We start from the raw sequence: 13,131 nt of genomic DNA on the forward strand, positions 1-13,131 counted from the left end.
CTTTGACTTACAGACTGAAAATACATAAAATAATACATTAAATGTAATAACAGTTTACACTGAACACAGTTACAGTACTGTGCCAAAAGTAGAGACCCCCTTTATTTACTTTATTTGCAGTCAAATACAAATTATTACATTTTTAGACTCAGGAAAAAGTGTCCAAAAACAGTGACCCACATATCATTAAATATAATAACAATATCCACTGTTTTTATCTATGGAATAAAAAATTCCAGTTTCATGTTTTCATCTAATTTCATCAAAACAATAAGTGACTAAAGAGTTCATTAGAAAAATTCCATAAATGAATTCTTAAAAATGTTTTTGAGGTTCGAGGTTAACCTGTAAGAAGGGATCAGACTGAATTTGACAAACTTCCCAGGATCACAGAAAATACGACGTAGAACCCAAATCATTCAAAATCCCCTCTTTGGAATAGCTGGCGTCCAAATAACAAACACTCATTTAAAAACTCAACAATACATGAAAACATCAGTTAAAGAACTCTGCGACCTTCGGTGTGAAGCTCTGGGTCAGCGTGCAAAGCCCCCCGCCCGAATCCCCCCGATACCCCCCGAAATCTAAAACTCAATACATGAATAAACTCTAAATACCTATCAACTTCTGAGTTATTTGTCTTTCTGAGCTTGAAAGAACAAATCCAGGGTTTTCAGACACTGCAGCTCTCGAAAGGTTAGCTAGCATGACTTGCCAGCTAACAGTAATATTTAGCACATTAGCCAGCTAGCAGGTTAAAGCTAGCTTTTACTTTCCTCAGCCGAAAGGCTGACAGCGCTGGGACTGATCTGTGTTTGAACACATAAGGACTGTTTCTGAAACCTCACTCATCAAGTTTTTTCGTTCTTTTTTGCTCAGAGTTAAATGAAATTGTTTGCTAAAAATTTTAAATGCCTGTTTTGATGTTTTTCCTCTGTTTTCTTGAGCAGATTAAACTAAATAACAGAAATAACCGTTCATTGTTTATGGTGAGCTGTAAAATCAACAGAGCTGACACAAGAAAATAAAGATTTTCTAAAGAAAATATTAAGGAATCATTAAGACTTTCTGAAGGGAAGATTTGAAAACTTCTTAATTTTTTTATTATTTTTATTTTCTTTGGGAATTGCCTTTAAGAACATTCTTATGAACTCTCCTTAGTGTTTGTCTTAAGAACCTTCGCAAGTTTTTTCTTAAGGAAGCTTTAGAGAATCCGGTCCCACTAACCAACTCAGACCAGGTCTGTTTGTTAGTTTTAGGGTCCATTTGGGTCTGATTAGTGTCACTAAACAGGAATGAGCGCTGTAATGTTTACCGGAGGAACTGGTTCTGTGTGCTGGTCCTATTGGGCCTAACATTAGCTAACTAACACACAGGATCTGTGTTAGCACACTCTTAAAAAGATGGTTCTTCAGGGGTTCTTTAGTAAAGGAATTAGTCCAGTTTAGAACCACGAGTTCTATATAGAACCATTTGCATGCTTTAATGGTTCTTTGCATGGTGAAATGGTTATAACGTTAGATAGCACCAAAAAGGGTTCTAAAAGCTTTTCTAAAAGCTGATCTCGCTGATCCCGCTGTTCCCGCTGTTCTTCACAGTCAGTAAAGAAAACTGATTTATTTTCGAGCCGCGATTTAAAAGGTTAAAATGATGTAAAAACGCCCCATTCAGCTTCCAGGTTGACATTAAGTCTCCTAGGCAACAGTGAAGGGGCGGGGCGTACTCGAGACTTCTTTTGGAGCAAGCTGATTGGTCCGCCGGCGGACGTCATCGACAAGATTCCTCCGACACCCGTCATTTTTTGTTTCCCACTCATTTTCCGGAGGGCTCCGCCCCTTGTACGCTTGGATTGGTTACTACTCTATCTCGGCTGCGAGCTGTGAGCCAATAGTGGCGCATACAGGGGGACGCCTGGCCAATTGCAGCGCACGAGGGGCGGGGCACCTCTGAATAGAGGTGTGAGGTCAAAGCCAAACGCTGCTCGCAGTGAAAACTTCCTCCTTCCGAAGTTGTAGCTGAAGAGGAGGCGGCGGCGGCTCCGGGCGCTTCACCGCGATAACGGCTCAATATCTCCGTATTTAAAGGTGTTTCTCGGTCGGGTTGTGTTTTGTGTTTATATCGCGAACAGACGGTCGTGTTTTTATCCCGCCGCTGGAGGCTAATGCTAATGTGTGGCAGCGACTGTGAAGCTAGCGCGGCTAAGCTAAACCCGACCGAGCTGCGATGTTTGTGTCACAGTTCGGGTCGAACTTCACGGAGCTGGGTTAACAGTGAATTCTGTGCTCTCGCTGCTCAGACTGTTCGCGCTCATGTCTGCTTATCAGTGTGTTTTAATCGGTAGTGCTCAGCCTGTTAGACGAGGCTGAACTCAGCTTGTTCGAATTGCGCTGTTCCACCTTAAATGGTGCAGCAGTTATTATAACGCTAGAGGCGCCTGAATGCAAGTGCAGCGCCATTTAAGGTGGAACGGAGAATTAAACAAGAAGCTGACTTTAGCTTCGTGCCTGTTAACCTGAGCTGCTCCACCTGTTTCCCAGCAGAACTGATCCAGAACCAGGTCTGAGTTTGTTGGGTCTGATTAGTGTCACTAAACAGGAATGAGCGCTGTAATGTTTACCGGAGGAACTGGTTCTGTGTGCTGGTCCTGTTGGGCCTAACATTAGCTAACTAACACACAGGATCTGTGTTAGCACACTCTTAAAAAGATGGTTCTTCAGGGGGTTCTTTAGTAAAGGAAATAGTCCAGTTTAGAACCATGAGTTCGATATAGAAGTATTTGCCTGCTTTAATAGTTCTTCACATGGTGAAATGTTTCTGTGTAGCACCAGAAAGGGTTCTGCACTCTTAAAGATGGCTCTTCAAGGGTTCTTCAGTAAAGGGAGTGGTTCTGTTTAGAAACCTGAATTCTTTGTAGAACGGTTTGCATGCTTAAATGGGTCCTTGTATGGTGAAATGGTTCTATATGGCACCAAAAAGGGTTCCACACTCTTAACAATGGTTCTTGATGGGTTCTTTAGTAAAGAGAATGGCCCTAGGTTTGTAATCATTTTCAAAGAGGTTCTATATAGAACCATTCTCCAACACATTCTCTATCAGTCTGATGAACAATTTAACCATCCAGAAAAACATTTAAACCTGCAAATGGTTCGAGTGTTCTATGTAGAACCATTGACTCTACTAAAGGACCCTTGAAGAATTGCATATTTTAGCACTTGTTCTGCTCTGACACGGTTCTGCTTCATCTCTTCAGCTCTTTAAATCTCCCTGTTGAGGTGTAATTGATGGTGCTGTGGTAGGAAACCTCTGCAGACCTTCACACCACTGTTCCACCCTCCTGCAGGGCTCTAATGAGCTGATGGTTTAACCCTAACAGGAGCAGAATGTTCAGTTAATCCGAGAGCAGGACTGGGAGGACTGGGAGTCTGTCTTTAACTTGGGTAATGTTATGGTCCGCTCAGTAAAACGAGGTTGGACTGACTTGATGTTTTTGTTCCTGAAGGTCTGCAGGTCGAGAGGTCAGAGCTGTGCGGAGCTGCGGCCGAGCCCCGGTTTGCCCGTCTGTGCGTGCGGTGGGCCATCCACTGAGGATGACAATGGAAGAGATGAAGAATGAAGCTGAGACAAGTTCACTGGTCTCTATGACGTTATACGCGGTCATGTACCCAGTCTTCAACGAGGTGAGGTTCTCACATCGCTTAAAAGCACGTTCTTCACTACATTCACCACTGGTTCAGAGTGATTCAGAGTGGTTCAGATGTCTTTACAGTGGTGGCGAAAGGAACCAGGGGTCGCCATGACTACACCCCTAAAAAAGATGGTTCTTCTAGGGTTCTTTAGCAAAGAAAATGGTTCTATGTAGAACCATGAATCCTCAAAGAACCCCTTTGCATGATAAATTGGTTCTTTGCATTGTGATAGCGTTCTTCAGAATGTGCTGTGGATGGTTCTGTATAGAACCTTTTTTGAAAAGTGTTCTGTATAGCACCCAGAAAGGCTCTGCTATTGTTATGATGTCAAGCTTGTAACCACAGAAGATTCATTTTTGGTGCTATGTAGAATCCTTTTCAAAAAGGATCTATATAAAACCATCTACAGCACATTCTCCATCAGTCTGAAGAACCATTTCACCATGCAGAGAACCATTTAAGCATGCACATGGTTCTTTGAGTGTTCATGTTTATATATAGAACCATTTTCTTTACTAAAGAACCTTTGAAGAACCATGTTTTTGTAAGAGTGAAGTCATGGTGACGTCTGGTTCCTATCACCACCACTGTCAACAATTCTGACTCAGTAAGTTTATCCAGAACAGAGCGTTTCACCCCAAACCACTCTGAACCGCTCTGTTTACATCTTAACTGTGTAATTATGCAGGAGATTTTAGAAAAATGGGTGGAATTGCCCTTAAAGCAGTGGGGCTGGTTAGTGGATGCTGTAGTAGCTGTGTGGTGACTCAGGGGACATTTTTCACTCTTAATTTTCCGTGTTTTGTGTTCTGCTGTCTCAGCTGGAGAGGATAAACCTGTCGGCCGCTCAGACGCTGCGGGCAGCTTTCATTAAGGTAAGAGTCCTCTATAAACTCTGGAATTCTGGGAGATTTTATCCGTATTTGTCCAGATTCCACATTAAATTTCTCTACTGAAAGGGATTCATCTGTAATCTGTATTGTTTTATATGCGTCTGATGAAAAAATGCTTCACATAACTGAAGTGTTTTCAAAGGGCAGATATCACTGAAGTCCAGACTCTGCTCTGTAGTTCATATAGTCTGTATACAGTGTATACACATAGAGCCAAACGGTTCTGAGTAGAGATGGATCGGTACCACTGCTTTCCGTCCGAGACAGATACAGATACCTGATCCTTTAGCGTTGGCCGGTATCGATATAACTGTCCAACCTATAGATTACATGAGTTATATAAGCTGTAACTTATAGTTTCTCACAGCTGTTCTAATGCAGCACTGCTGGCGTTTTGGTTCTGTGGATTAGAACATCGTGATACATGTTGTGTATCATGTAAATGTCTTTAAGTATTGTGATATGATATTTTGGCCATATCGCCCACCCCAGCGATGTATGTACACCCATAGTAAAGATGACTCTTCCAGGGTTCTATAGTAAAGAAATTAGTTCTATATAGAACCATGAACACTCTGCAGGGCTCTTTGCATGGTGAAGTGGTTCTTCAGACTAATGGAGAATGTGCTGTAGATGGTTCTGTATGGAACCTTTTTGAAAATCGTTCTGTATAGCACTCAAAAGGGTTCTTCTATTGTGACTATGTCGAGCTTGTAACAGTAGAAGAACCCTTTGGGCGATACATAGAAGCATTTTCAAAAAGGTTCCATACAGAATCATCTGCAGCACATTCATGTGCATTTTCCATCAGTCTCAAGAACCATTTCATTATGCAACAGCTTAATCATGCAGAGGGTTCTTTGGGTGTTTATGGATCTATATAGAGCCATTGTCTTTACTAAAGAACCCTTGAAGAACCATTTATAGGAGTGTACTAAAAACAGACAGCGATGTTATAGGTGGAGCTCACTGATAAATGTAGTGTACGGGTTCTTTAAAGGACGACTGTGATGGTCTCTGTTTGTTCTCCAGGCCGAGAAGGAGAACCCAGGACTCACTCAGGACATCATACTGAAGATCCTGGAGAAGAAGAACGTGGAGATCAACTTCACAGAGTCGTTACTGCGCATGGCTGCGGACGACGTGGAAGGTTTGTGATCCTATTTCTACGTTTCAGTGTCTGTTAAGGAATCTCCATCTGTCTGAAGCAGAGCTGGGCAATGTGATGAGATATATATGTATATGTGTGTGTGTGTATGTATGTATGTATGTATGTATGTGCATCACAACTGGATCTTCTCTGATCAGATGTCTGAAAAAATAATTTTTGTATCGTGAAAATTTCTTAAAGAATTGCGATGTTATATTTTTGCCATATCGCCCAGCTCTAGTCAAACGTTCTACAGATTGAGGGCTCTAATGCAGAGATAATCGGACGGCAAAAACACAATGTTATTTTGTTGCCTGTGTGTTCCAGAGTACCTGATCGAGAGGCCGGAGCAGGAGTTCCAGGATTTGAATGAAAAAGCCAGAGCGCTCAAACAGATCCTCAGCAAAATCCCCGACGAGATAAACGACAGAGTGCGCTTCCTGCAGACCATAAAGTGAGCATCTCAAATGGCTTCCTACTCCCTATATAGTATGCACTACGTAGATCACTATGAAAAGGCTTCTACACACAAACAGTGGATCATATGTCTAAATACAAGCCATTTATATTCAGTCAAAGCTGGATCCTGTTCAGCATTTAGTTTGGGTGAAGAGTCTCTGGTTTTATGACCTGCTCAGCTGTACAGAGTGAGGGGACGTTTGAGACTCAGACACATATCTGCTCTCATACTGAACCAAAGCGATAATAAATCTGAGCGGGTTTTTGTCTGTATCCTCTCGTCTCGCTGCTCTAACCTGAATGTTTCACCCACAGAAAGTCACTCAGTACTGAGTGATGTTAAACTCAGAGTGAGAGTCATTAGACAAGAGTTTCAGCATCAAACACTCCGAGCTAATCTGCTGATATGCTGTGGTAAAGAGGCTGGTGGTGTTCAGACTCCTCTCTGTATCAGCTCTGTCTGCGGTTCTTTACGTTCCTCAACAGGAGCTTTTCCTCCGGGTGGTGCAGCGTGGAACGTTACTAATCCAAACCCAGAGCTGGGCAAAAATATCATATCACTTCAGGAGGTTTTCACAATACACCACACGCATCACGATATTTAGTTTTTCTGAGAATTAATAAGTCGGAACAGACAACATAGAACCTGTAGTGCCGCATGTAAGCAATTCTGTAATACTAATAAATTAAAAAATAAATAAATAAAATAATAATAGTAATAATAATAAATCTACTACAGTGTTTTTACTTAAAATCCAGTTAATCAGGTGTGATTGTGCTGTTTAAGTACTGATTATTTCCACATTGTGCTCAGAAAAGCATATTGTGCCGTAATTGATCACGATACTGATAAAATGTCGTCATATTGCTCAGCTCTATCCAGAAGTGTCCGTGCGCTGCTCGAGTACCTGTTTAATAACCTGATATAAAAACAGTCTTTCAGCTCTGCATGATCATCTCCTCCTCTGTTTCTCTGTCCTGCATCGGCGGTTCTTATTGGCACTGATTTTTGTGTGAGAGTGACAATTTCGGGGATCTTCTCCTCGTTACTAAGCAACAACAGCGTCGTAACTGTCAGGTAGCTGTGACTTTAGCAGTTTCACTTTTATCGTCAGTAATTTATTAATTTCTGTGTGCAGAATTGCAGACCACTCAGGTGATGTTTTTGAAGAATGTATTGAAAAAAGTAAAAATAAATAAATAAACCAAACCTTTTCAATTTAAAAGGTTTAAAATCAAAACTGTCTGAATTGTTTCAGCCTCTTCAGTTTTCTCACTGTTTTCCTCATATTCACAGCTGAGAATCGGCACCGTTATTCATTTGATTGGTTTAATTATTTATTTGTTTTTTTTGTTTGCTTGTTGGATTTGTCGGCACTCATATTCTTCATTTCTCTCACTCTTTTCCGCAGAGATATAGCCAGCGCTATAAAGGAGCTCCTGGACACGGTCAACAACGTGTTTAAGAAATACCAGTATCAGAACCGCAGGGTGAGTCGGACACACCACGCTCTGATTTAGCTCACTGCTCAGAATCTGCTGTCGGGTTTTTGTTATCAGTATTTTATTAACAAGTAAAAATATAGACAGAGAACTGTATTCACAGGGCTCAAGATGTGCCCATGTGATTCTTCAATAGATATAATATGGAGTTAATATTCACTGTTAGGCTCCAGCAGCAGTGACGCTGATGGAGATAGCAGTGATGGTCAGTGTTAAAAGATAAATAAATAAAGGAATGCAGTACGGAAGAGTTTCCACACTCCTACGTTATCTGGTTTCTATAGTAATGGTCATGTTTGTGTTTGCAGGCACTCGAACACCAAAAGAAGGAGTTTGTGAAATACTCGAAGAGCTTCAGCGACACTCTGAAAACCTACTTCAAAGACGGAAAGTAAGTGGAGGTCAGAGTGGAGCTGAGCGACGCGGAGATACGAGATCATAACCGTGATAAACTCCATCAAATCACACTGTTCTGAGTGAGGACAGACGGATGGTCAGCGGTCTCCAGTTCTGCTCCTGGAGATCTGCCTTCCTGCAGAGTTTAGCTCCAGCCTGTATCCGATAAGCTGCCCCGCCCCCTTACTGAACTCCAGCCAATCAGGGACTTGGGAAGAGGCTGATTAGCTGGAGCAGGTGTGGAAAATTGTGGTTAGAACTGAACTCTGGTAGATCTACAGGACCAGGACTGGAGAACACTGCTCTAGAACCTCCTGCAAAACAATTTGAAACTCAGCTTCAGCAGCCAATCAAAACGCTGAAAATGCACCATGTGATCATTTCAAATGATGTAGAATTTTCAACTGACTGATTACAATCAAGAAAGAAAACAGAGGGTGGAATAATTTCTCTTTAAGTGTTGCTAATATTTGTTGATAACCAGTTAGCTTAGCTAGTTAGCTAGCCAGCTAACGTTATAGCTAATGTGCCAGCTGTGTGAGCGGCTAGCGCTAGCTCTGCTGTTAGCCTGCTGTATTGTGATCTTCCTTGCTAGGTTATTCGTTTTCTTCTGTTTTGACATAAAATTATGGAAGGAAGCAAATATAGACTAAGTAACACATAACAGGTGATTTTCATACCCAGAATGATTCGATATGTAGCTCTAGATTATTCTTGAGTTGCTGTGAAGTTGTGCTGAAATTGAAGCCTCTGTTCCACTGTGGAACCGGACAGTTCTGAACACAGTAACTGTTCCCCCTGGACACGGCTCGGCACCCAGCGCGGTTTAGCTGTTACTGCTGTAGAACTGTTTGGTTACGTCTTTCATCCATCACTCAGTGCCAAAGCGTCGTTCTGCAGCAGCTGAACATGAAACAGTCCGCTAACCGTAACAGCTTAGCTAGCAGGCTAACAGCTCAGCACATCTCAAAACAGGTGTGATTCCAGCTGATCATCTGACACAAGATTAGAGGTTCGAGATTCAGATCTGAGTGAGTGAAAGTCGAGTGACCGTTTGCCGTAACTGAACCGGATCTGTTAGCCTGCTAGCCTTCGCTAAGCTGCTGTCAGTTTTTTCTGGATTGAAATGAGAGAAAGCAGAGCCGTTCGGCTCCACAGTGAAAAGAGGCTCATTTTTAATGGAACTGTTGTGTAAAATTTCACACAGTAAAGCTTCCATGAGGTTTTCATAAACACAGTCAGATAAACATGTTATTAGCCTGTTTAATCTAAGATAATGTAGCAGAACTTAATTCTAAATAATTCTGGACCTTTTTTTTATTTGTACATTCATCATAAAATGTTCATACAGTGTAGGACAGCTGGCATCTTTAAATTGTAACAAGAAGTAGATAATAATAATAATAATAATAATAAAAGCTTAAATGATACCAAAGGGGTTTTAATATGATTTAAGGATGATAGACAAAGCACTTTTTTGGAAGTCGCTCTGGATGACAGCCTCTGCTAAATGCTGTAAATGTAAACTTTTTGGAAAATGGCTTTTTTGACTAACGACGTCCCTCTGTTCCTCCCACAGGGCAATAAACGTCTTCATCAGTGCCAACAGGCTGATCCACCAAACCAACCTGATACTGCAGACCTTCAAAACTGTTGCCTGAGAGAGAGAGAGAGAGTGATGGTGTGAGATTTAGGCCCCACTCCTGTAATATACAAATTCATTTTTTGTTTTTCCCTTTATTTTCTTTTATGTTGAGTATAATTTATAAAGGTGGCGTCATTTGTTGGAGCTGGAGACGGAGAGTTTCTGAGGAGAACTTTAATTTGCTCAGTTTTCTAATCATGATTTCACCCTCAGCTTCAGAACCTCTTTCTTTTCCGTTAGCGATGGTTCCGTTCAAATGAAGCCAAAAGACTTAAAGATCGCGCCTTAAAGCGTCCTGCAACATTCCTCCTGTCCACCTTGTAAATAACCCTGCTGTCTGTGACACTCTGGCAGAAAGAAGAAGAAGAGAAAGTGAAACTTCTGTATTTAACAAATATTTGGTTGCAAATGTTGAATAAATAGTTTCCAAATGTTGACATTTTTAACCTCCTCTGTGTTCAGTGGATTTATCTGCAACACGAACTGCAATTTCACACTAGAGGAGGATTTTAACCCATTTCATTCAGAAACGCTCTGTTCTAGATAAACTCAGAATTCAGAAGTCAGACCTGTTCACAGTGGTGGTGATAGGAACCAGACGTCCACCTCTAAAAGCTCCCTCACAGAAAGTTCCTACATCAAATGGTTATGAATTCACTGCCTGATGACTGAGACACTGTTTTATGATAGTTTAGAGAACTTAAACTCCATTCATGGTGGAGGGATACATGCAGGGCGCTGTGAGGCAAAATAGTCCCCAAAGAAAACTTATTATTTCAGATTTTCCACTATTTTCCATCATCAACATTCCATATAAACTCAGAAGACTCGTGTAGGTTCACTGGTGGTTCTGGATAGTAAATAAAATGTCTATATTTGTGTTGTAGTCATGGCGACCCCTGGTTCCTATCACCACCACTGTAAAGACATCTGAACCATTTCACACCAAACCTCTCTGAATCTCTCTGATTATCTCACACACTGAGTTATGAGGGAATTTATAATAACAGTGGAATTCCTCTTTAGCTGATGAGAAGGTAGTCAGATGGTGTACTGCAGTTTGCCACTAGATGGTGTACTGAAGATGTGGCAGTAAAAGAAAAAATAATACAAACTGGAGCTTAAAGAATCAAATTTCCCCACTTCAGTTTTACTCATGACTTTATTCTTCACTATTTTTACTACCTTAAAGCAGTTTTAATGTGGCTCTGACAGAGTTCAGCACGTCTACTGTTTAAGATGTTTTAACACGTATAATTATCTCACTGTATTGGCTGATCATTGTGTTTGTTTTAATACATATGCTTGAAATCCAGTAAATTATCTGCTACTATGACAAGAATTTTATTTGATAAAATTATGTGAAACGTGAAAAAGCTTACAACAATCTTAAAACAATTTAACTTTAAAAGATACCATTTTTTAAAGTGTGAGCACACAAACCAATCTAACTTGCTGCCTGCTCCTGACTCGGAACGCCCACCAGTGACCAACTGAAGGCTGATTAACCGAAGGCCGTCCAACTGACTGAAGAAAACCCAGCAGAAGGCCGATCAATTGAAGAAAACCCATCAGAAGGCCTATTAAACAAAGACCGCACAACTCTCTCTCACTCTCACTCTCTCTCACTCTCACTCTCTCTCACTCTCACTCTCTCAATTTCAATTCAAGTTGTATTGCCAGAGATTTTTAAACAGAAAATCAACGATTTAAGAGGTTCTCTCTCTCTCTCTCTCTCTCTCTCTCTCTCTCTCTCTCTCTCTCTCTCTCTCTCTCTCTCTCTCTCTCTCTCTCTCTCTCTTGGTCTGTTGTTTTTCAGAGCAGCTCTTTCCAAATTTCAAATTCTAATCAGCTGCCCAAAGTCATTCTAGTCAAAATCTCCCGTTTAATTCATACACAGTGTTTGATATTCATGTTGTGCCGTTCTCTCCTTCACATCCTGCTACAGTGCAGGCCTTAATGTGAAATACCCACCAGCTGAATTAGCATTTAAAACAGTCCGAGTGGAGCTTAACGAGCCTCCACTGGAAACAGCTCTGTTTATCTGCCACATTCTCCCAGTCATAGAGTGAACGGCTCTGACTGAACGTCAGACTGAACATCATCAGACTGAACGTCATCAGACTGAACATCATCAGACTGAAAATCATCAAACTGACCACCATCAGACTGAACGTCATCAATCTGAACATCAGACTGAACCTCGTCAGACTGAATGTTGTCAGACTGAACGTCATCAGACTGAACACCATCAGACAGACCATCAATCAGACTGAACATCATCAGACTGACCATCAGTCACAGAACACAGTCAGACCTCAGTGCTTCACTTATGAGCTGCAAACATGGATTCAGTGATGAATAAGAGTAATAATACAGTCACACTGTTACACTGATATTCTCCTATAGATGTGAGGTGGTCTCCTTCAGGTCCTGTTAGAGTGGGGGTCTCGTTCAGGTCCTGTTAGAGCGGTGGTCTCATTAAGGTCCTGTTAGAGCGGTGGTCTCATTCAGGTCCTGTTAGAGCAGTGGTCTCATTAAGGTCCTCTTAGAGCGATGGTCTCATTCAGGTCCTGTTAGAGTGGTGGTCTCCTTCAGGTCCTCTTAGAGCGGTGGTCTCATTAAGGTCCTGTTAGAGCGGTGGTCTCCTTCAGGTCCTGTTAGAGCGGTGGTCTCATTAAGGTCCTGTTAGAGTGGTGGTCTCATTCAGGTCCTGTTAGAGCGGTGGTCTCCTTCAGGTCCTCTTAGAGCGGTGGTCTCATTCAGGTCCTGTTAGAGCGGTGGTCTCCTTCAGGTCCTCTTAGAGCAGTGGTCTCATTAAGGTCCTGTTAGAGTGGTGGTCTCATTCAGATCCTGTTAGAGCGGTGGTCTCATTCAGGTCCTGTTAGAGCGGTGGTCTCATTAAGGTCCTGTTCAAGTGGTGGTCTGATTCAGGTCCTGTTAGAGCAGTGGTCTCATTAGGGTCCTGTTAGAGTGGTGGTCTCATTCACATCCTGTTAGAGCGGTGGTCTCCTTCAGGTCCTGTTAGAGCAGTGGTCTCATTAAGATCCTGTTAGAGTGGTGGTCTCCTTCAGATCCTGTTAGAGCGGTGGTCTCATTAGGGTCCTGTTAGAGTGGTGGTCTCATTCAGATCCTGTTAGAGCGGTGGTCTCATTAGGGTCCTGTTAGAGCAGTGGTCTCATTAGGGTCCTGTTAGAGTGGTGGTCTCCTTCAGATCCTGGTAGAGCGGTGGTCTCATTAAGGTCCTGTTAGAGTGGTGGTCTCATTCAAATCCTGTTAGAGCGGTGGTCTCATTAGGGTCCTGTTAGAGCGGAGGTGGTCTCATTAGGGTCCTGTTAGAGCGGTGGTCTCATTAAGGTCCTCTTAGAGTGGTGCTCTCCTTCAGGTCCTGTTAGAGTG

At 42.0% G+C, this 13,131-nt stretch overlaps 1 protein-coding gene across 1 annotated transcript; it reads left to right on the forward strand.

The window, feature by feature from the left end:
- Positions 1-1,966: 1,966 nt before the first annotated feature.
- On the forward strand, positions 1,967-10,178 carry pdcd10b (programmed cell death 10b). Its single transcript, XM_036597353.1, has 8 exons — positions 1,967-2,084; positions 3,500-3,677; positions 4,508-4,561; positions 5,612-5,729; positions 6,057-6,183; positions 7,601-7,679; positions 8,000-8,082; positions 9,667-10,178. The coding sequence occupies exons 2-8, from the start codon at positions 3,588-3,590 to the stop codon at positions 9,746-9,748; spliced, it is 633 nt and encodes a 210-aa protein (XP_036453246.1). The 5' UTR covers positions 1,967-2,084; positions 3,500-3,587; the 3' UTR covers positions 9,749-10,178.
- Positions 10,179-13,131: the final 2,953 nt, after the last annotated feature.

Source organism: Colossoma macropomum, unplaced genomic scaffold (genome assembly GCF_904425465.1).
Source record: "Colossoma macropomum unplaced genomic scaffold, Colossoma_macropomum, whole genome shotgun sequence".
In the NCBI taxonomy this organism is placed as follows: Eukaryota; Metazoa; Chordata; class Actinopteri; order Characiformes; family Serrasalmidae; genus Colossoma; species Colossoma macropomum.